We start from the raw sequence: 23,543 nt of genomic DNA, 5'->3' as shown, positions 1-23,543 counted from the left end.
CAGCTACAGTACTTTCAGAGTAGGAGGTCATCATGAGCAGCACTCATAATCCTGGGTCTTTATATTTTGGAATGTTGAACCTTTTTATTTTGGGAAAATGATTTATTAGATTCAATAAAATGCAGTACTACAAACCAGAAAGTATAAAGCTGCTTTTCATTTGTAAACGGCTTGATTTTGTTCACTTTGACAGATGAGTGGTTGGCATTTGGTTAATTGTCACTTACAAACAATTTTACAAATCTGATTTGCAGTGTTTCTTTTTATAATTATGTTTCTTACTTAAAGGGCCCTATTATGTTCATTTTCCGGATTCATATTTGTATTCTGTGGCTATACTGGGACATGTTTACAATCTTTTAATGTTCAAAAAGCTCTTTATTTTGCTCATACTGCCTGTGCTGCAGCACCTCTTTTCACCCTCTGTCTGAAACCAGAGCCCAGTCTGCTCTGATTGGTCAACTGCTTAGAGATGTCCCGCCCCTTAGCCTATCATGTACAATGTGTTGGCGCGCTAGCAAATAGAACGAGGTGTGTGGGAGAGAAACTCCCTCTGGAGGGAACTTTGGGATTTTAGCCTTTGCAGACCATTTACATGCACACAAACCTAAACAAGACATTATAGGAAAGAGAAACCCCCCAAAAAGCATAATGGGGCTCCTTTAAAAAAAAAAAAGGCTTCAAATGCACACAGCTCAGTATTTAAAATGAATTTAATATCTGAAAGGTTGACTTAACTTTTCCTAGAGGCTTTACATGTACATTATGTACAGATTTACAGTTACTAAAATGTTCATGGAGACATAGTGGTTAAGTAAAAAAAACAGATAAAATGCAAATGTAAACCCATCCTCTGAAAATCAAACACTATTGCAAAGTTGCTTTTTCTTTAAAAAAGTTTTTTTCAACAGAAATGCGTACCTATCAAACCATTATTGATTTCTAAACATCTTCTTTTAAATAGCAAAATTATTGTTTTTTTAAATAGCTTCAAAAACGAATAAATGTGTCATTTGTGAAAAGGCTGCTGTCTGACAGCATCGGCTGCAAAGTACTTTATCTTCAGATGTTTAACTAAATTAAAATACAACTTTAAAGCATGATTTAAAATGAAAAGTCAGTGTCAATAGTGGTCTTCAGTATAATCTACAAAATAAAACAATCAACAAATCCTATTTTACTTTTACATATGCACAAATCTTTTATGAAATACATTTTTATTTTGCAGTTTCTTCAAATGGCAAATACTGAATGGCATCGGGCCATGATCCTGTCTCATATTTTACAAAAAAGAAACAGTGCTTTTGGTTTTTTAACAGGATTTCTTAACCTTATGTCAGAAGCTGGTGTTCGGAGATGGATGGCTCACTGGAATGATTTATCGATAATTGCTTTACATCTTCTAAATACGATATTTTGCCCTTTTGAAAAGAACAGTATTCTGCTCACTTTGCTCAAATGTGTGCGGTCAGGGGAACATTGAAACATACACGATACATTTCTTTACACATTGGACTTTTGACAAATAGGAGAAACATGTCTCTTCTATAAGATTTTTGCAAATGTGATATATTTTCCTGGACGTTGTGTCTTTATTTCCAGAATAATTCACACTGAGACCCTTTTTTTGATTATGGAGTTTGGATAATGACTGGAGTAAACAGGTGATTATATTGTTACACAGTTACTGAATCTATTGACTGTGGTGTAAGCATATTCCTTTGCTGCATGCGGAGATAAAGCGCTTCCTTTCACAAAGCCCCAGTAATGCGAAAGAGTGATGTAGACTGGCAGAGAGACGCTTGTTTGCAGCTATGTGTTAATATAACCCTGATAACTAGAAGCTGTTAGCAGAAATAGCCGGACATTGTTGAAAAAATATGCTTTGTACACTTTATAGTGTATGTGTGAAAACATTCATGTATTCATATTTACTGTATCAGTGCAAATGGTATCCTTATACGGAAAACAAAATGTACAGTACCTTAGTCCGAACAGAAACAGGGCACATAATAAAATATAAAAAATACAAACACAAGCTACCATCCTACGTTTTGGCAACATATAATTGGACCTTTGCCTCTCAACAATAAAGAGCGTAACAGTAATGCCGATTGATTATCAATTCAAATGGTATGATACTGTACAGTGGTGCATAAATACTGCACATAAATGTATGAAACACTTTCTGATACAAAAATATTACTCTAATGCAACAAACTTTGCATTTGAACAAAAAATAATCTATAAACACCAAAAGATAGTCATGATACAATACATAAACAATCAATATATAAAGAAATAAATAATTTATAAACAGGTGCAAACAACAGAAACATTTTTGCGATATTGCCATAACAGGACAAGATTTCCATTTTTTTTACATTCGGGCTTAGCAGCACAGCTTCCCTTTTCATGGTGAGACAGACAGACAGACGGTCCTGGTGTCTGTTGAGTCGTCTGCATATGTTGACGAAACACAGCGTCGTTCTCCACAAGTCATCTGCTGCCTCCATGTGGACAGTAGTTTCACTTGTTAAATGTCACAGTGTGCTCCTAGCTGATCTTTTGCAGCAGTTTCTCCTCTATCAATTCAAACTGCACGCTGACGGACATTTCTGCGATGAACTGGTCGCAGCCCTCCTTGGTCACCTGCTTGCAGTATCGCAGGTCGATGTGACAGACGCTCCCACAGCGCTTGAAGTAGGTCAGCGACTGGTCAGTGACCCTGTTACAGACTACAGGGAGACACCGTGTTAGGAGAGAAGGAACAAATGGAGTATAACGGGTCACCGATACTGACAAAAGATATGACATGCAGGGATTAATCAACACTAGGATGTTATAAGACGTGAAGCCAAAAGGTTCTCTATGGTGAGAACTGTTTGACACAGAAAGCCGAAATGCATTTGCCCCTCAGCTGCTTCCATAATGGCTCTCTAATTTAATGCTTTTCACATTTGATTGTATTGCTGGAACAAAGGTATCTGACTTCAATCTTTTAGCATTTGTGAAAAAAATACAACCTCTCTGAAATAGTTTCAACAGAAACCCTGATCAGATTTATTACAGGATTGTAGTATTGGACCGCATCATTTTTGACTAAGGTGTGCATATTAACTATTGCACTTAACCACAAAAAAATGCAGGTGTATGGATTTATTTACGTTTTTAAATCGACTAGAGCTGTAGTTGAGAATAAAAATACGACTAATGGAAAAGAAAACCGACAATAAAATAATTGCCATTATTTCAAAATCAAAATATTTGAATGCCAAAATGTCAGAAACTGCTTTTTTCAGCATTACAAAAGTAGAGATTTCCTGTTTTTCTCTGTATATCATATCAAAAATAATATCTTTGGGTTTTGGACTAACAAAACGACTTTGGGATGCTTTACTGGAATTTTTGTTTGTTAACCTTTTATTGCCACAAGGAAGGTGGAAGGTAGTAAACTTCTTGAAAAACGAAGCGCATACTTTGTATAATGCTCTGCAGGATTGTAAATTATGTTGTTACCTTAGAGGAAAATGTTCCAATTGCATCTATGGAATTGATGTATAGATTTAATGGATCCACTATCCACCGTGACTTTGCCATTCAATTAGGAATGTAGAATTGAGCCACTAGGGGGAGCAAGTCAAATGCAGGCGGACTTACAGCCAACCACGACCGGCTCCTACCTGACAGGTTGATGTCAGTGAGCGAGTCTCTGGTGGTCGTCCCGGCCGCCGTCAGGATGTTGACCGACTGGTCCGTGACGTGGTTGCAGTAGCTGAGGTCCAGCTTGGACAGCGAGGGCATGTAGCGGATGAGGAGGCGCAGAGACGTGTCCGTGATGTCCAGGCCCGCTAACCGCAGGACCTCCACGTTCCGCAGCTTACTCCTGTTGTCCAACTGACCTGCAAAGTATCGGAAACAAGAGGATGAATACATTATAATTCAGTTTATTTGATTTAGCCTTGCGCAAAAAAGGCAGTCAATATAGCACATTCTGTTATAGTAAGTTCCTTCTAAAAAAAAAAATAAATGCTTTGTACACTTTATAGTGTATGTGTGAAAACATTCATGTATTCATATTTACTGTATCAGTGCAAATGGTATCCTTATGGAAAACAAAATGTACAGTACCTCAGTCCGATCAGAAACAGGGCACATAATAAAATATAAAGAAAATACAAACACAAGCTACCATCCTACAGTTTGTAACTTTATCTTGTGCCATTGACCGTTATTGTTCAAAAACTATTTTCCCAACATCACTGAGCCACTGGGGGAAATGTTCCCTCATTAAGAGAAACAAGGACATGGTACTTTATTTTGAGTTAATCCCACATAACCAGAATGCTATAATCACTGAGGACCAATATAGTAATAATCCGCAGCTAAAAATTGTCGGAAAAAACACGCAGCGCTTTTCCTATGTGAGTAACTTTGGCTAAAAAACTGCAGAGCCTCTACTGACCCATTTTTAAATATAAATGTAATGTGGATATTCACTCTGAATAATTGTCATACTACTCCCTCTTGTTTTTAGCCACTGAAGCCTCTGAAAAGACTAATAACTATTAAGACAATCTTTTAAATGTTTCATGTGATAAAAATGTGTATTTCTTAAATTATTCCTACAAATAGTTTGACAGTAGTTCAACCAATATATATATTAAAAACATGTTCAGTCTTTAATAGTTGATACCAACAAATCTAACTCTAAATCTGCATATAATTCTCTTGTGTTGCTTTCTCACATAAATAAGACCATGTAAAGAAATATACTACATCACATTTTTCCATGTGTCTATGCATGTAAGGGGTTCAGTCAGAATAACTGTTTTCCACAGTGTGTGTGAAGGCAGGCTGGTACCTGGCCTGTTATCTGTAGGAGGAGACAGCAGGTCCCTCATCTGGGCGTCTTTTAGTCCCTCGACCCACTGAACATCCAGGGTCCGCAGGAGAGGACAGCTGGAGGTGCAGAGGGCAGAGACCGCCACCCAGGAGCACCCTGACAGCAGCAGCACCCGCAGACCTGACGGGACAGGAGGACAAACAGGACCTCAGGTTAGACACTTTTTACAATAAGGCAGGAAACGCACAACGCTGGAATCAGGATGATCAGCAAAGCCAAGATTGATGATGTTTTAATACATTCTTTGCTAAATCTACCGATAGTGCATCCTGTTTTAAATTGGCGATGTTAAATATTTATGATCTTATATCCTGTGGTGTGTGAGGAAGGATAATTATTGTTCCATGTCATAGTGTGGGGTCTCTCTCATTTTCAACATTCGTTAGGGATTTGCAGAACAAGTATTGAAGGGTCCGCCTGCCTACTACTACTAAACTACAATGCAATGCTTTTCTGTAAGTGTCACAAAGTCTCTTCTATGTGGCCACAGGAAGCATCCCTGCAAACTAAATATAATGCAGACTCGCATTCAGTCTGTTGAAGAAGGTGACCTATTTTTCAGCTTCTCCCGTCTCCAGAGTTTTAGTTAAACTGAGCTCACACAATACACCCACACACACAGTGAGTACTTTTATCCAATTAGCTGACTGATCCAGCAGAGACATTTAGAAGAAAAAAAGAAATCTTTATTCAGGAGTCTCTGGGGATATAATTATCCAGTTGGAGGAGCCATATGGTCACATTTGGGAATTTAACTCAAAACTGCCCATGCAACGTAAACATATACTTTTTTTCATCAATTCTTGGAACAGTGATTTTACTGACCTCAGTACATACTTTTTTGCAGACTACATCAGTGCAAATTGGTGAGTAAGAACATACTTATACTGAAAGTTTATATACATTTAATGGTTTCCTCATATCTGTAAATTGGGAATCTGGGAACCTATAATTGGGAAAAGTTACTGCGTGAGCTAATGCATAAGGGGTTGGTTAGGTTGAATTTAGTTAATTATACTTCTCTTCTGGAACCAACCAAACTCATAAAATTATGTAGTGAGATTAAATGTCAAAGGCCATCAGATCTTACTCATTTATAATGCATCAGTGGTTTTTATCACCCATCTCTGTTTCTTGTGGTATTTAAAACACACCAAGAGCCCGCTCATCTTCCTCCAAAATGGTCTCATTTATTGCCTTTTCATTCAAACTCAAACCGAATGCATTGTTTTGCTGGTTGAATGTATTTACCTGGCAGTCTGTTGATGAGCCAGCTGAGTTGTTTTTTGGAGATGTTGGTCCAGCTGAGGTCCAGAGCCACCGGCTGCCTGCGGATGATCCCGCTCAGCATGAGAGGAGTGATGGACTTACACCGGTTCAGATTGATGTGCTTCCAGAGCCTCTTATCGCAGCACCTGGTGAGAAACACAGCAGATATTTAAAGGGGCCCTATCATGCACATTGTTTCAGGTTCATACTTGTGTTCCTACCGGGACATTTCTCCATGCTTTAATGTTCAAAAAGTTCTTTATTTTTCTCATACTGCCTGTGCTGCAGCGTCTCCTTTCACCTTCTGTCTAAAACCAGAGCCAAGTCTGCTCTGATTGGTTAGCTGGCCGGCTCTGTTGTGATTGGTTAACCACTTAGAGGTGTCCCGCCCGTACAATGTATCAAAAGCGATAGCCAATAGAAGCGCGAGCATTACATAGTGCTATCACTATGTTCCAAAAGTAAACAAAGGAGTCCAATTAAGGCGTTCAGGCAAATTTGACCATTTACGTGCACAACAACCTATATACGGTCTAAAGGAAAGGGAAAACCCTCTTTTAGTTAAGTACAGTATCCCACAGTTCGTTTTACATTGTGTTAAAACTACAAAGGGCATCTGAAACTCACCATCTGTTCCACGTCCTGCAGACACGCATGCACACGCAGAGATCTCTGTGAGTCAAGTGACTGAAAACCGTCATCCATATCTCCCTGCGCATCACGTGTGTTTCTCCGTCGTTCAGCGAGAGTCTGTCCGGCGGGGGGCTGATGGGAGGAGGACGGATCACATGGCGCTCCATTTGGATGCATTTTGGCGGGGACCTGCACGGGAGTGGTCGGGGGCATATCGGTGTGATCTGGGTGCCCCTGTTCCATCCGAGCGGCGAGTAACCACGCGTCGTGTCGTTCCCCTCTCGCCCCCTGTGTGGCAGCCAGTCCCCCAGATCACTGCCGCCGTTATTAAGAGGCCATCTTGGCTTTTGCTCGTCCACCTCGTTCTCAGGCTCGGTTTTTACAGGCCTGTGGTTTTGATTGGCCAGACTGTCCTCGGTTTTCAGTGGCCGCCTGTTTTGATTGGTCAAACCCTCCTCCGTTTTAAGGGCCCTGCGGCTCTGATTAGTGGAAGAGTCCTCTGTTTTTAACGGTTTGCGATTCTGATTGGTCATTGAGTCCTCTTTCTTGAGTTGTCGTCGGTTGTGATTGGCTGAGCCGTCCTCTGTCTTCACCGAGCCGTGGTTCTGGTCTGCTGCCTTGGGAGTCTCCTGTTTGAACTCTTTGCTCAGCTCCTTGTTGGGGAGCCGTCGTCTCTGATGGCGAGCCTTCAGCTGAGCGTCTCCTGAGTCGCTGCTCGGTCCCGCTCTGGGAGAGTTTGTGGTTTGTTCACTTTCTCTGATGGCAGAGGTTCTTATCAGGGGACTTAATAAGACCTTGGCTTTGTCCTCGGCACTGCGGTCTCTCTCTTTTTTCACTGTTTCCTCTCCCTCCTCATCTTCTTCTTGGTCCTCGTCGTCATACTCTTTTTTCCCCTTTAACTTAATCCTTTCCAAAGAAAATCTATCTCCTTCGTGATCCACCTGATCATCTTCTTCATCGTGATCGTTCTCGGTCTTGATGTGCCGCTTGGGAGTCAGAGGGTCATCCGGTTTTGAGAGTTTCTTCTAACAAAGAGTATAAACACAGATCAGTTACAGTTAAGACTTTCATTTGTTCAGTGATATAGTATATTCAACAGATAAGGGTCTTACCTTCTTTTTTACAATGACAGGTTCATCATTGGTGTCAAAAAGTTTCCTCTTTCTCCTCAGTGGGTTGTCCTCAATCCTCGGCCGGGGCGTACCATCCAGAGACAGCAAGGGGGGGGCGTTTCTTCGGTGGCTCGTCATCTTTCCTCTTAGGGACTTCCTCCCGCTCTGCCTTTCTCTTAAGAGCAGATGTGGCAGTCAGAGCAGTCACAGTTGCTGTTGCGACTATCGGCGAGTCAGGTTCGTCTTTTGAATCCCGGTTTAACCGCGGCTCCTTCAGTAGAGAGCCAGGAAGGTTGGACGCGTACTTAAATCCCGGCCCCCCTTTTTTGCTTTGAGGCCAAAAGGTTAGAAAAACAAACACAACTTTATTTCTCTGGTTCTGAGTTTCTGAGTCAACTGATTCATCATCTAAAGATTCAGACACATACAGAATTAGGTCCATAAAGATACTTACTTTCCCTGTCTTCCCAGCATGGTTGCACTTTGGGCACTCCCAGCAGTTGGGCAATTCATCATTGACTACTCCGTTTGAATCTTTTACCTGAGGAAAGGAGCACATAGAGGAACAGATTTAATTGTGCTTTTGTGACGCATGATGTGACCTATTTTAACTCAAAAATGTAAAGAAAAGTAATATCTTATTACTTTAACACAATGAAGTTGTGGACCAATCGTGTGGTTTGTGGTCATCAAACATACATTTGAACTTGACCATCAAGTTTTGTACATGTGGGTTTGGCTGCATCAATATCAACATATCAGCTACACCAGAGGCCTGTACTACGAAGCCGGATTTTCCTAACCTGGATATGTTTGAGTTAGCCGGTTGGCCCAATCCAAAACATACGCACTCTCGCTAAGCTGTACTACGACGCTGGTTATCAAGTGGATCGCTCAAGCCAGCCGTGTCCTATCTAGTTAGGTGCACGTTCACATGAAAGGGGTGGTATTTGGAGCATTCGACCAATCTCAAACATGGACAAGCGTACTGACAGCGCAGCGTCATACTTCCTGAATGAAAAGTGAACTTTAATATTAGTCAAATATGAAGAAGTTAAACTTTAAACATCCATGACTTAAACACTTTATCCAGGATAAAAGCCACATAGCTGCACCTGCAAGGTGAATACAGCTGGTAAAAGAAAAAGCGTTTGAATGCGTACATTAACAGGTTTATGATATCACTGCCCCGTCCAAGACACGAGTGGATCTGACTTTAATTAGGAGAATTTGACTCGAGTGTTTCGTCAACTTAATGTGTTGCTTAAAATAATACTTCTGCATACAGTATGTGACACTGTGAGTGTTGCACGGCCAGATACGGCTCAAGAAGCTGACTCAAATAAGGAAATATATGATACATTATGATGTGATATGATATGAATGATAATGAGACACATCGACGTCTGCACTCACAGTGCCGCGGACTGTACTTAATGTTACTCTGATCCGGTTACTTATGTTGTGGCAGATATTTAAGTAAGCTTTCTTAACGCTAATGTTATAATAGTCAGATTGCTCTGAAGATGGGAGGGGATATTCTATTAATTTTCACGTTCACACAGTCAGTTGATTTTTGCCGACCGTCTTTCCTGCAACGGCAGTTTTTCTGTATTTCCTCTATCCTGTAATATGACTTGATAGCTTTAAACTCCGCACACGGAGCTCTGATTGGTCAGCAGGCGGTGCTTTCACCGAGTTGATCTCTTAGCCTGCAACCTAACCTCCTCCCGAGGAGGTTAGCCGCTCAGCATAAGTTACCATGGAGATCTAGCCCGCTAAAAAGAGAACCAGCGTCGTAGGACCGGAAAGCCCGAGTTTTCCCTGAAGTCAGCCGGCTAAGCGAAAACCCGGCTTCGTAGTACAGGCCTCTGCTCTATCCGTCTGATATTATTGAGTACATACTAATGTTGACTAATTTACCTTAAGACAGTTAGGATGAACAATCTCATTGCAGATGGAGCACTCCATGAGCATGAGGTTAAACTTCTCCTCCTCTTCCTCCACTGTGTCCTCTTTCCCTGCCTCTCCACAGACGAGACACACAGCGGTGTGGGGCAGGACAGGCTGCAGACAAACACAAAACAAGAGGCTTGAAGATAAGGCTGTTGCTTAAAACGTATATTCTTTCAGTCACAACTGTGATTGATGAACTAGTAAACCCACACCTCCTCACAATACTGTCTTCTATTCATTCAAAGTTTGATTACAATGTTGAGCTCAAGTGAGTGAGTAACCATCTGCAATGTTTTTGTACATGCTACTTGTGCATTAAGGATGAGATGTATTTTGTTGTTGCTTTTCTCTTGATTTAATCCCTTTTTACTCTTCCACAAATCATTGAAAGTCATGTATTTCATACTTAATTCTATATGCATTATTTTGTATTCATTTAATGCATTATGTCATTACCATCTTCCAACTTGTTTGTTTATTTTGCAAACAAACTAGTGGCCAACATATGGGCTAATTTGGCAAACTAGGTTGCAATGAAGTGTGGCATATACTCAGTCTGACTACTGCTCTGAAGCAGTATTAGGGTAAGTGAACATCCAGAGTGGGTTAAGCATATTGGCATATCTTAAAAGTGGGACACAGTTGCTAAAGAGCTTTGGACCGCAAGTGTGGTTTATTGGGACATATGCCAAGTCCTTTCACTCCCTTGGTTATCATGGTCTATCATTCAAAATGAATCTTTGTCTGTATGCAGTATGATGCAGAAACAATCCAATATTTTATATAAAATAGGAATCAAATCCATTCTCCCTATGTGTCTCTGTCCATGGTGCTGAAACATTATGACATCATCTTTGTGTCTCTCTCCCTGGAACACTACTACAGCTGTTACTACTACTACTACTTACCTTGTTAGACTATATATTAATGGGGTCTACTCGGACATGGCTCACAAGATAGAGGTTGCAACTAGGATTGACCCTGAATAAGGAGACCTTCACATACCTTCCTACCCTTTGGGTATATAAGCCATACTAAACAGCAGCTGACTTGCGGGATTTTCAAAGGAATCAGTCTGACAGTAGCAATGAAAAGGCTTCTTTAAATGTAAGAAGATGGCATTCAGGAGTACTGGCAGCTCAAGAGGGTCAACTACTCTGCTTGTGGGTTTGTAATCCACCTTTGTGCTCTTTCGACCCTAATAAAATACCCAATTTGGCCTGATGTGAAGAGCTTTGTTGACTATCCACACCTTCAAAAGGGAGTTACAGAAAAGGCATGAGTAGTACTACTGGTTCAGGGTTAGTCGCTCTTTACAGGGATGCGTAGTTTCAGTGTAGTTTGTACAGAGGACAGTGTGTGTGATGCAACACATAAAGAGTTTCAAGTCATCAAAGAGAGAACAGATCTCTTTTTTTCCTCTACCTTTCTCTACCTGTGCATATGTGCCTGTAATGTCTGTTGACATATTAACATTTATGTCACAAAATATTAAGGTTGTCTGATGTTTCCTATATCACTGTAGTAAAGAGATATCATACCGACATGAAAAAAGTCCTTTTCGTCTAATCTGACAAATATGCGCATTTCACAGAATGTCAAACACTTCCTTTAACATGATGTTTTTGAATGAACTTACTGCAATGCACTGCCTCATGATGCAGGACTGTTTCATGCGGCCCGGCCCACCAAACTTCTTCATGTCTTTACAGAAGTGGCACTCTCCACACTCCGTCCGCAGGCATGCCTCACACTTCCGGCAGCGCGTCCGCCTCCTCCTGGCGCCAGATGTTCCCCGACACGCTGACAGCTTGACTGCTGAGGCAGGAGAAGCTGCCATCTTAGGTTTCGGCCGGTTGGGAGGCCGGGGCTGAAGGATAAAGAGGATACAGTGTCAGGTAACTTAAATAACAAGGCAACACATACTTAATAAACAGGCGTGTATAAATAAGTTTGCTGATAAAGGATACATTTTACAAAATATTGAGCAATAACAAGATGCTACAATCAAAATATGCTACTTGAATATAGGTGTGTGTAATTTAAATAGTGATGTTTTCATGTGGTAATAGTGTGAAGTGGATTTTAAGTATGTTTGTGTCAAAGGAAGAAAAAATACTTTTAAGACCCTTAAAGGATGCTTTATAATCAGCATCTCAGAATATACTAAATGGTCAACAAACTATTATCAATTTGACATAATAATGTTATTGAACTAAATTTCCAATTTGAGTAAATAAGTTAAAAAAAGGAAATGAAGAGCTTCTCAATTCATTGTTTTGACTTGCATTGCATTTCATTTAAAATGGTCATAGGGCTCAATATGAACTTACAATCATGTTGTGTAATACGAAAAAAACATCTGAGCATTCTATTAAATTCAACAGGGGTCAGTGACATGTGGATGTAGGCGGTAGGACCTAAATCTTTCTTGGCTCTGGGTCAATAGTTTCAAACACAGTGGAATCAATATATGCAAATGCACACAATACATACTGTATTATCCACAAACACAAATCTGGTCACACTGTGTACAAACATACCATTTTTCACGGCTGTTAAAGCACAGGCTCGTGGAAACAAACACATCGAGAATGTCCCTGGAGGCATCTTTCCAAATTTAGCACTTCACTTGCTTGCATGTTCCTACTTCAAAGAGAAACTGCACTTATGGCTACATTTCACACATGGATCACTAGGAGCCTTTATTCTGTGTTAGAGGGCGTGCAGACTGATTTATAACAGTACACATTTAATGTGCTCTATTTAATAGAACTGGGTAATGGAGATGAGATGCCTTTGATCTCCAACATTATTATTCCAGTGTTAAATATATTCTGCTCCTTCTCAGGCTCAGAGCCCAACCACAACAATGTATTCTGAACATGAAAACCACGTGTCAAAAATCCGCCAAGCGTGCCATGTGAGAAGATATGTGGCAATGTGTGAGATGAAATAAACAAAGAAGACGGAGTGCAAAAAAACACTGCAGCTCTTGGAGAGGAAGATCTGATTTCTTTAGTTACATCGGCAGTGCAGATTCTCCTAGCGTCAGCATAGCAACAGCCACGTCCCATTCCCTAACAGTACAGTCTATGACACACAGACGTGTAACCAATAAGAGCTGTAATGAGACTCTCCACCAGAAAATAGAAAGCAGGCTCAATTTGAGCCATATTACTGTAATTTATTCTAACAATAGCCATGAAATAGACTGAAATAGACAGTCAGATATGTAGTAACCAGACAGGATTAGAGTGAGATATTTGAGGTGGGGGGGGGGGGCTAATGCAGTCTGCTGTTTTGGGGGTATTCGGAGGGATTATAGGCGAAACACGCTGCACTGAGACTATATCCCAGAAAAACACACAGTGCCGTTTTTAAACCCCATGATGTGAGACAACAGGGCAGAGTTATGATCCGTTTACTGATGTCAGATCACGTTAAATAACCGGTAGCTGTGGTATGTTGTGTCTAATTACACGTGTAACTGCAGGTGTAACAATAACATGAAAGGATACTTCAGAAAGATGTCCATATTGTCCCCTAAATCCCCTCTAACCCCCCCCCCCTTCTGTCTGTACAGTCAGTGATCTCTAAAGCAGACATGCCTCTGATGCTCGGAATGTAATGGCAGGAGAGGTTGACAACAACACTGTCAAATGAATAAACTGCCTCTCACTCGGTCTCAGGGATTTTAGTATTTTAAAAAACACACATACCCGTGTCCTCGGTACAGGGACAGCACAAGTAACCACCAAGTCATTCCTTGGCTTTTCAAAGCTTATTCAGCTGGGACACATTATGAGAAGCAGACTTTATTGTTCATTGACACACACAGCCTTGGAGCCTTGTAAGCTACTGTGGAGAAGAGTGGAAATCAATTACTGTGGATATACTTAACATCACCTTAAACACACATTGACGACAGTGCATGCTGTGCACAGACTGCAGGAACCACAACGCATGTGTTTTGATCAAAAGCAGGAGGAATTCAAAGCAGATACACACAACACTGTGCATACCATAAATAGACATGAACACCAGCCAATTTCTATGATGTATTCTTAAATAACTGTTAGTAAAATCCATGATTTCTCTCTTCTTCACCTCTAGGAATAAAACGTGTTAACAATTAACTTGGCAAGAAAATGGGTTCACAAGTTCTGCAAGGGATTAGTTTCCTGTTAAGCTTTAGTGGTAGCATATGTTGTAAAGCTGATGCTGCACAAAAAACCCATGTAACAGCTCTAGTACACAGTAGTGTGTAGCCGAGATTGTATAAATGGCAAAAGGAAAGAGGAACAAGTCTTATAAGTCTAATAAAACCTCTGGAGTGGGTAGTTGCTGATGACTGTATAGTAAACAACAGCAACTGGTCTGGTGCTAGATGCTGAACTGTGACTTTTGGACTAGACAATCTGAAATCTAAAATACACAATCTAAAAAAACAGCTTTTCAGCCTGCTGTGGACAACCTGCATGTACCTGGGCATATTTCATTTATGTTCAGATGGCTGTGGAACAACAACAACAAAAGCGCATTTTACATGACATGGACCAAAATAGATTAAATGTATTGTTATAAAGCAAAAAATAAATCTGTCGTTTGAGGTAAATGTTTTTAACATCCATATGCAGCCGCTTAATTAACATGGGGGGTTGGTTCATAAGAAATATTCTAATTTACAAAACACATTTCTCGCTGTAAGCAAGTCTCATCTTAGATTATCCCAAACCATATTGAATATTCCTTTCGTAACGACTGCTTTCTCAATAACACATAACCATTTTTGGGTCACACATCTTCCGACATGCATATCTGGTGTTTTGACAATCCAACCATGAAAGATTAATCTCCATCTACATGCATTTCCATTCCTCTGCTTCTCTGCTTTGAAACAGCCAATAGCAGCCCTGAGGCTCTGAGCTATATAAACACAGCCTGCTCCTGCTGCTAGTTTCACCTGACAAAAACACACAAGCATGCACACACACACAAGCAGCAAACGCATCTAAAAATAAACAAAGGGGCAAAAATCAAAGACCAAGCATTAGAATAAATCAATGCATTTGTCTCCAGGTAGCTTTTTTCCCCCTCGCTGCCCTGTGATGCTGCTCACTGCTCTGTCTGGCAGCAGCATTCCTCTGGTGGCCTCTCTGTAACAGCCTGCAGGGGTTTGGTGTGCTAACCTGCTCAGAGTCTGAGTCGTAGTCCTCATCGTCAGCGCTCAGCGACATGGCCATGGCTGCTTTTCACGCACTGTCCAGCTCACAGCAAACTGACATGGCTGCAGTCTCCTCCTCCTCCTCCTTCTACCCGTGCTGCTGCTGTCTGGCCTACAGCCCTCCCTCCTACTCTAAAGCTCCACAATACCACAAGCAGATGTAGGAAACACAGACAAGCCTGCCTCATTAATATGGATACACTCCTTGAAAAAAGGGGAGGGGTGTTTGGGAGCGCGGAGCCAATGGGAGGCTGCTGTGCATCAGAATATGTACTGTGGCTGTGTGCCTGAATCCAATGAGGAGAGAACATGCAGAGAAGGTGCTGTCATTTTCATGATGGGAATAACAGGGAGAGGAGAGCAGGCTCTGCAGCCAATGGAGCCAGATGGCATCTCATTACAAAAGGCAAACACAAAGAGGCCCCAACACCAGCAGCTGGCCTCTAGAGGGACTGGGGGGGGGGGTCCAGAGGGGCAATAAAAGCAACACAAATCACCTCCGCACATTAAATACAACACATCCCATCCACCCAACTACTGTTGAGGTATGCTACTCACGTCATGCATATGTTTAACAAATATATCATTAATGAATATGTGTATGTAATTATGTAAATAATAAAAATAAAGAACAATAATTTTGTGGAGCGTACACACATGCTTTAATAAATCAAATGTACTTTTTATTTTTGTTATTTATTTGCCTGAGCATTGTTTTTTTCCACCAACATTATATGTTAAAGTTTTAGCGTAAAAGCCTGGATTTGTACCCTATTAGGGCCTCAGATCAAAACAACATGAAATTAAAGGTTAATTTAAATAAACATTAGTGTTTACAGCTATTTAAGTATAAAAAGATCACTATATCACATGGACTATGTGTCTAAGGAGTTATTTGTGTGTGTGTGTGTGTGTGTGTGTGTGTGTGTGTGTGTGTGTGTGTGTGTGTGTGTGTGTGTGTGTGTGTGTGTGTGTGTGTGTGTGTGTGTGTGTGTGTGTGTGTGTGTGTGTGTGTGTGTGTGTGTGTGTGTGTGTGTGTAGGTGTAGGTGTAGGTGTGTGTGTGTAGGTGTGTGTGATTGCAGGTGCCAATCTGTTGTCATCCCAATCAGGGCTTTAAATACTCAGCTACAAATCCACCAAGCTGTCAGATTGTAGATTCTGTTACACAGTTTGTTGAATGTTCTTGCCGCTTACTAAATACTCCATTAGTTCATTTTGGTTTCTAACTACTGTTTCCTGATCCTTCAGTCATCCTGCCTGTCTCCTGTCTCCATCCCCTCCTGGTAAAAAAAAACCTCTGGATTCCTGTCTACCCTCTCCACCTGGACCACACTCCAAAAACCTTTCAGGTGAAAACGTCTGAACCTTTAATGCTTTCTCACTTTATATAATATTACGGTGATTGTTCTTTGGTATTGTTTGATCAACTCAAATGTGTGTATCGAGTGTTCATTAACTTGATTTAATAGCCCTAAATAAAGATTACAAAGAAGTACACAAAAGCTATCAGAAGGTCTCAGAGTGCAGCTGACATATTCTTACCTTTATGGTTTTCTTGGGCCAGTACACCACAGGAACCCCAGTGATGGCTAATGTTGGGTCGTCATCGGCATGTTCTTTTAAGAGAACCTAGACAACCATAAAGAAGAAACCTAAATTAAAGGACGACTCGGCTTAAAGTAGTACATTTACTCAGAGATGAAAAAGGTCATTTAACAAGAAAACTCACAAATTTAGAGAAAGAAAAATAAACTTAAATATTCAGTGAATGAACTTTATGAGTGTTCTGTCAATGGAGCAACTTGCCAAACTTTTTAAAGATGGACCAACCTCATCACACCACAGGCTCTTTACATTTGTAGTTTTGATTGACCCTAATACACTTTTGTTTTCATGTGATATGAACAGTATACATTGTGCAAATTACTGTCATCTTTTTGTTTCCTACCTTCATGTCTTCCAGCAGGGCTTGTGGGTTCTCTATTCCCTCTGGAACACATTTCTTATTTTCAGGGAGCGACTCCAGCTTCTCAACCAGTTTCCTGAGTCCGCTCAGTTCGAACTCTGTCAAATGCGTCCATTTAGTCACAGACTCCGAGGCTGGGGAGTCAGAGGGGGTTTGGGGGAACTCTAGAGAGGTGGAGCCGGGGTTACAGCTGTCCTCAGAGTCCACAGATAAAACGGCTTTGAGGTGCTGGCCCCTCCGGTTGTCAGGAGAGCTGGGTCCGTCCTGAGCGCCTCTCTCTGGTTTCTCACCATCCCTGACCTGAGTCTCACATGAGTCCTCGTTCAGGTCCTGGATCCTGGAGTCAGAGGAGGGGCTCTCTGTGTTGACCTTTGTCTCATAATCTAGCAGGAAATATAAAATAGGTTTACCGGTTTTGGAGTATGGTGATCTGCTTTACATGAATGCCTCTGACCAGTGCCTAAAGAGTTTGGATACTGTGTATCATTGTGCATTACGTTTTATTACTGGATATGGATATCGTGTACACCACTGCACTTTGTATGCTGCTGCTAATTGGCCATCTTTATCTGCACGCAGACTTTCCCATTGGTTGGGTTTTATATAAAAATCTCTGCTTGGGCTGGTTCCCTCTTATATTTGCACATATATGTGTAAAAAACAAAGTCTATATGGCCTGCGCTCCCAATATTTTATTCAGATGCTGGTTCCTAAAGTGAGAACAGTACTAGGTAAAAAAAAAGGTTTTAAATATGCTGCCCCTTCTGCCTGGAATAATGTACAGAAGGAGCTGAAACTGTCAGATCTGATCACTCTGGGGGAGTTCAAGTCCATCTTAAAGGACAGAGAACAAGAATCCATTGGTCGATGTGATTGCTCGTATATCCCATAATTGAAGTCGTTTTAAAATTGTGCCAATTTTTTATGTTTTATAATAGTTTCTTTTATTTTGCATATTGACTTGTTAATGTGCCATTTTATTTGTGTTTTATGACCACTGTATTCGTGTGCCTCTATTGTTTTGAGTTTATTTGTTGTAACTTTGTTCATGCTGCCCTCTTGGCCAGGTCTCTCTTGAAAATGAGATTTTAATCTCAATGAGACTTTTACCTGGTTAAATAAAGGATATATATATATATATAAGATGCATTGTCAGAGAATCATTGTATCTGGAAAAATGAGTTGTATGATGAAGCAAGACACTGAAACGGCATTCATGACATGCCCCCTCTTGGGTATTTCCAATAGTAATGAGAAGTTACACTACTTGATCTCACTCACCAGTTGGTACAGGCTCTTTGCGGACCTCCCGAGATAAATAGGAACGTTTTGTGAGGCAGTGCAGATATCTCTCCAGGACATACCAGCAAATCTCATTGTAGAAGGGAAAACGGAACTTCGAATTAACCTGAAAATAGAGACAAAAATATTCAGTAAGTTTAAAAACAATGAATATTAACATGTCTTTTTTTGATTGATTTTGCCAATGTTAAACCAGAGTTCTGTCGGTGTTTCGTCAAGCTATTCTAGTACACAGTCAGTGACCCCTTTCAGCCCATTTTCTTTCTGGAGCTACCAAACATCTTCCAACACACAAAGAATTGCTTTTCGGCACACACATATCTTCCTGGGTTTTCAATTTAGATTTTCTTTCACTCACAAATATTTCTCCCTTGACTCTTTACCCTTATCTCTTTTTCAATCTCAACCGTTTCCTCCTCCATCACAACTTTTATTCTCCTGTCTATATCCATGAACTCTTCCCCTGCTTCTCAGAGAGATAGATTTATCCTGGTAGAGATCACTTTATAATTCGGTGCAGGCCACAGTTCAGCTACACAATGGAGAATGCAGACAGACTCCTACCTTAGTCCTATTCTCTATCTCGTGGATGGTAAGCTGCATAGGAATGTTGAAGCTGTGCAGAATATTGCCTCCAAACACCAGTGAGTCCTCTGGAGTGTAGACAGCATGGATCCACCCTTATTAACAGAAATAACAAAAGAGATAAGGAACACACAGGATCCATGCAAATATGGTATTCAGGTAAGGTTTGGCATCACTGTCCATTGAAGGGGCAGCTAATCTTTCCTGCTGACTTCTTTAAAACCACCATGCCAACACACCAGATGGGATGAAGAAGGTGTATCCTTGCTTAAGCTCCACTCTCTGGCATCCGTCAGCTCGGTCTCCCAGGAAGATATCACTCTGCTTGCCTGACAGGACCCAGTCCTCATAAAGGGCAAGGTTATGAGGGGTCGGAGGCACAAGCCAAAACACCTGAGGAGAAGCAGAGTGTGTTTTGTTTAGAGGTTTAGCTATCCACTCTGACCAGAAATACCTGTCCTTCATTTCTCCTCTTATTGTCAAAATGAAAGGTAAACCAATAAATGAATATATGTTGTAAAATAAATTGATATTGTATAGTAAAGAACTCCCATTTCCTCCAAAAAAATCAAATTAAAACTTAGCCTTGTATTGAAAAAAGAAGATCCCGTAGGTCATTATAAAGTAAAACAAACAATGACTTAGTACCACAAATAAAGACAAAGAATCTTGAAATAATGACTTAGTATGGCATACATTTCTCTGTATCTGAACATCATACATGTTTCCAAAAGAATAACCTAGTATATTTTAATACCAAGTCCTTATTTATTATATATTCATATATAAGAGACGGAAATGAACGTACTTTTTGTCCTTTGAATACGTGATACCAAACAGAGGTTCCACCGAAATCAATGTGGAAGTCTGTATAGCAGCCCTTTACACTCATCAAACAATACCTATAGCAGAAAAAGAGATAACCATAATTAAATACAATTACATTTTACAAGACAAGCCAATGGTTAAAGTTAGATAAGTAAAACAGATCTAAAGATCTAAATATGAAAAAGAAAGCTCAACCAATTGGAAAGCATCAGGTGTGTTTAACTGAAATCTACAGCTACTAATGGAAAACACCAATAGAAATCACTCACAAGAGCACTAGAGTATAGTAAATGGTTCCCAATGGGACAATTAATTAAGGAATGATTAGCACTCCAAGACATAAATGAATCAGTAATTTAGCTTAATCTGAGCCACTCTTCTTTATTTTTTCCATAACGGTGTGTATATAAAAAAAAAAACATGTCATTCATCGCACAAATTATTGTTTTTGAATGGAGAGCTCATAAGCAGCGGAAAACAAGTCAAAAATCGCCCAGCTAATGTAAAACTCAGCCTGATAGGGTACCGAATGGTAACATTATGCTAGATAGCTTTGCTTGAAAGCTACAGCGACCAAGAACACGTTTCCTATTATTGCATCAAGATAAACAGCCTTCAGAATTTTTGGGTGCTTTATTTAATCATAATTTAGAATTTATAAATATCAACATAATTGATAAAAGTCAGAATAGGTATAAAGGGGTAGACAATTGGGTAAATGTCTCTGTTTAATTGCATGAAATGTAAGGAACTTAGGTTAAAAATAAGCTGTTGACTCTTAGTATGTACAAATGCTGACAGCTGATTGGCTGAGAGGTGTCTGCGCAGTCACACTACAGCTGTTCTAAAACCACCATCCTCCACTGTGGAAAACTGTGCTGCCTAGCAACAATCAGGAGCACTTACAGGAGATGGATAGCACCGACTGTATGCAGCACTCTACAATAATAGAGCGATACATGAGACATTCAGATGGGGGGAGAAATCACATTTACTGCCAAGAAGCCATTTTCTTGAAGTATTTTCTGTAAATTGGTTTAGATGTTTGTTTTACTCATAGTTCAGGAGAGGTTTTTGTGAGGACAGAAACACAATGAAGTAAAGTCATACCTTTGCACTTTAGGATACTTCATGTCTGAGATTACATTGGTGGCTTCTGTTTGGCTCTGTTTCAGATCAGGTGGCCACGTGTTGTCCACCCAGTCCACTTGATCCACCTGAGAGAGCAAAACTGCACCTTTAACCATCAATCACATCGTACAATCTTGAAATACAAGCCCCAGATTTTATTGACCTTTTATAATATTATACAGAGCGTGTTATATTACCACTGTGGGCCGCTTGATGAGGTTTTCCAGCTTAGTGTGGCTGAACTCTAAGCTGATGACGTTGAAGAGTTTTTCCCGCTCTTCCTCTGGTGTCTCATAATAACGCACAAACTGAGCCATGCTCATCTCAGAGCCTTTCTGAGTGCTCACATCCATCACATCCACGGAGCGCCGACTGCCTGCAACAACACCCAGGACACCCATAACCTTTGAGCACTTTCACTGTCAATCACATGAAATAACATCTGTCTATATGTGTGTCCACAGTCTTGCATGGTATTATGAGATTTATACAGACAATGTATATCGTTGACATGTCACAGATCTCAGATATCATGAATAAGTGGCTCCTAATTCATGTAATTCATCATCTCCCCCACAAGATGGCGCAACTAAGCCCCAATCATGTTCATTTCTTTCAGGCTTCACTTTATATAGCTAAACTGTGTATTAATAAAGAAGAACATTGCAATATGAAAAATGTCACATTCTCTTATCTTTACATAAAATAAGATAATTAATACATGAAATACCTCTCTGAATTCCCTTTATTCTTTAAAGTCCGACCTGCCAATTACATGTTTCCTTCTTTCTAAAAAAAACTATAGTAGACAGCGTACAAAACATTTATATAACTTTTTATTTTATAGAAAATTAAAGTTTAAACTAAAGCTTTGACTATTAAAAACATTTCCTCTTACTTTCCTATTCCAAATATGCATACATTTTATTTTGTGAGTGTTTGTGTATATAGCATCCTACTTACCAACTAATCCTTTAATTTCACTGACTGTAAATTCTGGATCCGGCATTCTATGAAAAAGATAAATGTATGTCAATCCGTTAATGAGCTAAGTCCTGCAATTGATTAAATACATAAATATACATCAAATAAAGAGTGGGTACCGTTCAAAACCACAAGCTCCTCAAAAGATAAATCTTTAAAGTTTTATGTAAACTGATATTCCAGATAAATGTCTTCTCACCTGATCCCAAGCCCATCTTTCTCTTTAAAAATGAGTGGGGTCCTGAGAGCGTCCTTTTGCACATATTCATAAGAGAAGTCTGCATTGGAAAAAGGTTTTTAAAGTAAAACACACATATTTTGGTTAAGACGTGCATATTTCCTGCCATATTACAGCTAAATATTAAAAAAACAAAGAGTAACAATAGATTATATTAAAAAATGCTTTGTGTTATATTACCTTTACCCTCCATGCAGAGCACAAATGAGGCGCTGTAACTGTCACTGACCAGCTTTTCCTCCACACTGAAACCTCTGATGTTTGCAATTTCTTCCACATCGGATAGATCCTCGTTTTCATCGTACATCCTCCGGCAGATGGAGCGCTGCCATTGGAAACAGAGTGAAGATTTACATGACACAACTAACACAGCAGACTCTTTCTATGGTAACTCCCCCCTGTCTCTATAATAAACCACCATACATCATGGTTGAACATTTATTTAATCCAGGGTCAGCTTTTATTTGCCAGGTATTAGTACACACGGAATGTGTGCACTGTTGTTTAACAACTGAATAGTAATAAAGTAAATATAAACATTGAGCTACTATTGAATTATGTATATATTTGCCATCAAAACTTGAAAACTGTAGTAAGGGGTCATATTCCCTTTTTTATATTATTTCCCCCTTTTTTAATATGTATTAAAAACGCATTTTCTAAAATGTGACGTCAAGCACGATAACCGTTGAACGACACTTGTCCAGGGAAAAGACAGCAGTTGGTACGTTATTCCACAACATACATCTATAATGTTTACAATATTTCACTGTTGTAGATGCTGTATTATCTTGTACGCTGATCTATTACAAATATACAATAAGTTGTAAGGTCTAAAATGCGGGAGAACTATCTTTTCCTCCTCATTGCCTCTAACTTGTGACTTGATGCATCCCAGCGTTTACAAACGTTAGCTTAGCTCACTAATTAGCTTGCTGCCAATCTCGCTCCCCAAGATAACGATGGTACACACCAGCCTGCGTCCGGATTCGGCACACGTTTCCACGGCCTGGGCCATATTCTCTTATCAGTGTGATCCAGTCACTCGGTTTCGGAAATGCATCTTCTTCATGCGTAGTGAAGTTAGAGAAACACTTAGCACGCTTTTTCAGGTTCAAAACAAGGGAACCATGTTTTTGTGTGTTACGTCACCGCCAGGAACCAAAACATTGTTGGACAACGTCACGGCGTGTTAGTAGTTCACAGCTTTACAGGCAGCTGGGGTGACAAACAAAGATGAAACACTATTTATCACATCAGATAAATCACTGGTTGTTTCTGGCTTAAATAAAATATATATTTTAACCACTACTATTGGACAGTTTAATCTTCTACCATAGCTTTAAATAGATAACGTATCTAGTTTATAATCGAAAAAGCATCTCTTTATCTATTTTTCAGTCAT

General features: G+C 40.1%; 1 protein-coding gene across 1 annotated transcript; it reads right to left on the bottom strand.

Annotated features, from left to right (window-relative positions):
* Positions 1 to 697: 697 nt before the first annotated feature.
* On the bottom strand, positions 698 to 23,345 carry LOC117476548 (lysine-specific demethylase 2B). Its single transcript, XM_034123172.1, is given in 22 exon segments — positions 698 to 2,738; positions 3,684 to 3,902; positions 4,865 to 5,026; positions 6,158 to 6,321; positions 6,803 to 7,833; positions 7,921 to 8,034; positions 8,036 to 8,241; positions 8,371 to 8,461; positions 9,844 to 9,987; positions 11,516 to 11,746; positions 16,647 to 16,733; positions 17,053 to 17,453; positions 18,352 to 18,478; positions 18,937 to 19,052; positions 19,197 to 19,350; positions 19,766 to 19,859; positions 20,896 to 21,002; positions 21,114 to 21,292; positions 21,880 to 21,926; positions 22,100 to 22,178; positions 22,319 to 22,463; positions 23,112 to 23,345. Coding segments are annotated over 22 exon segments (4,125 nt in total). The 5' UTR covers positions 23,157 to 23,345; the 3' UTR covers positions 698 to 2,556.
* Between the last annotated feature and the right edge of the window lie 198 nt (positions 23,346 to 23,543).

The sequence above is a fragment of the Trematomus bernacchii genome, unplaced genomic scaffold, assembly GCF_902827165.1.
Source record: "Trematomus bernacchii unplaced genomic scaffold, fTreBer1.1, whole genome shotgun sequence".
Lineage (NCBI taxonomy): Eukaryota > Metazoa > Chordata > Actinopteri > Perciformes > Nototheniidae > Trematomus > Trematomus bernacchii.
This window is presented reverse-complemented; position numbering and strand designations above follow the sequence as displayed.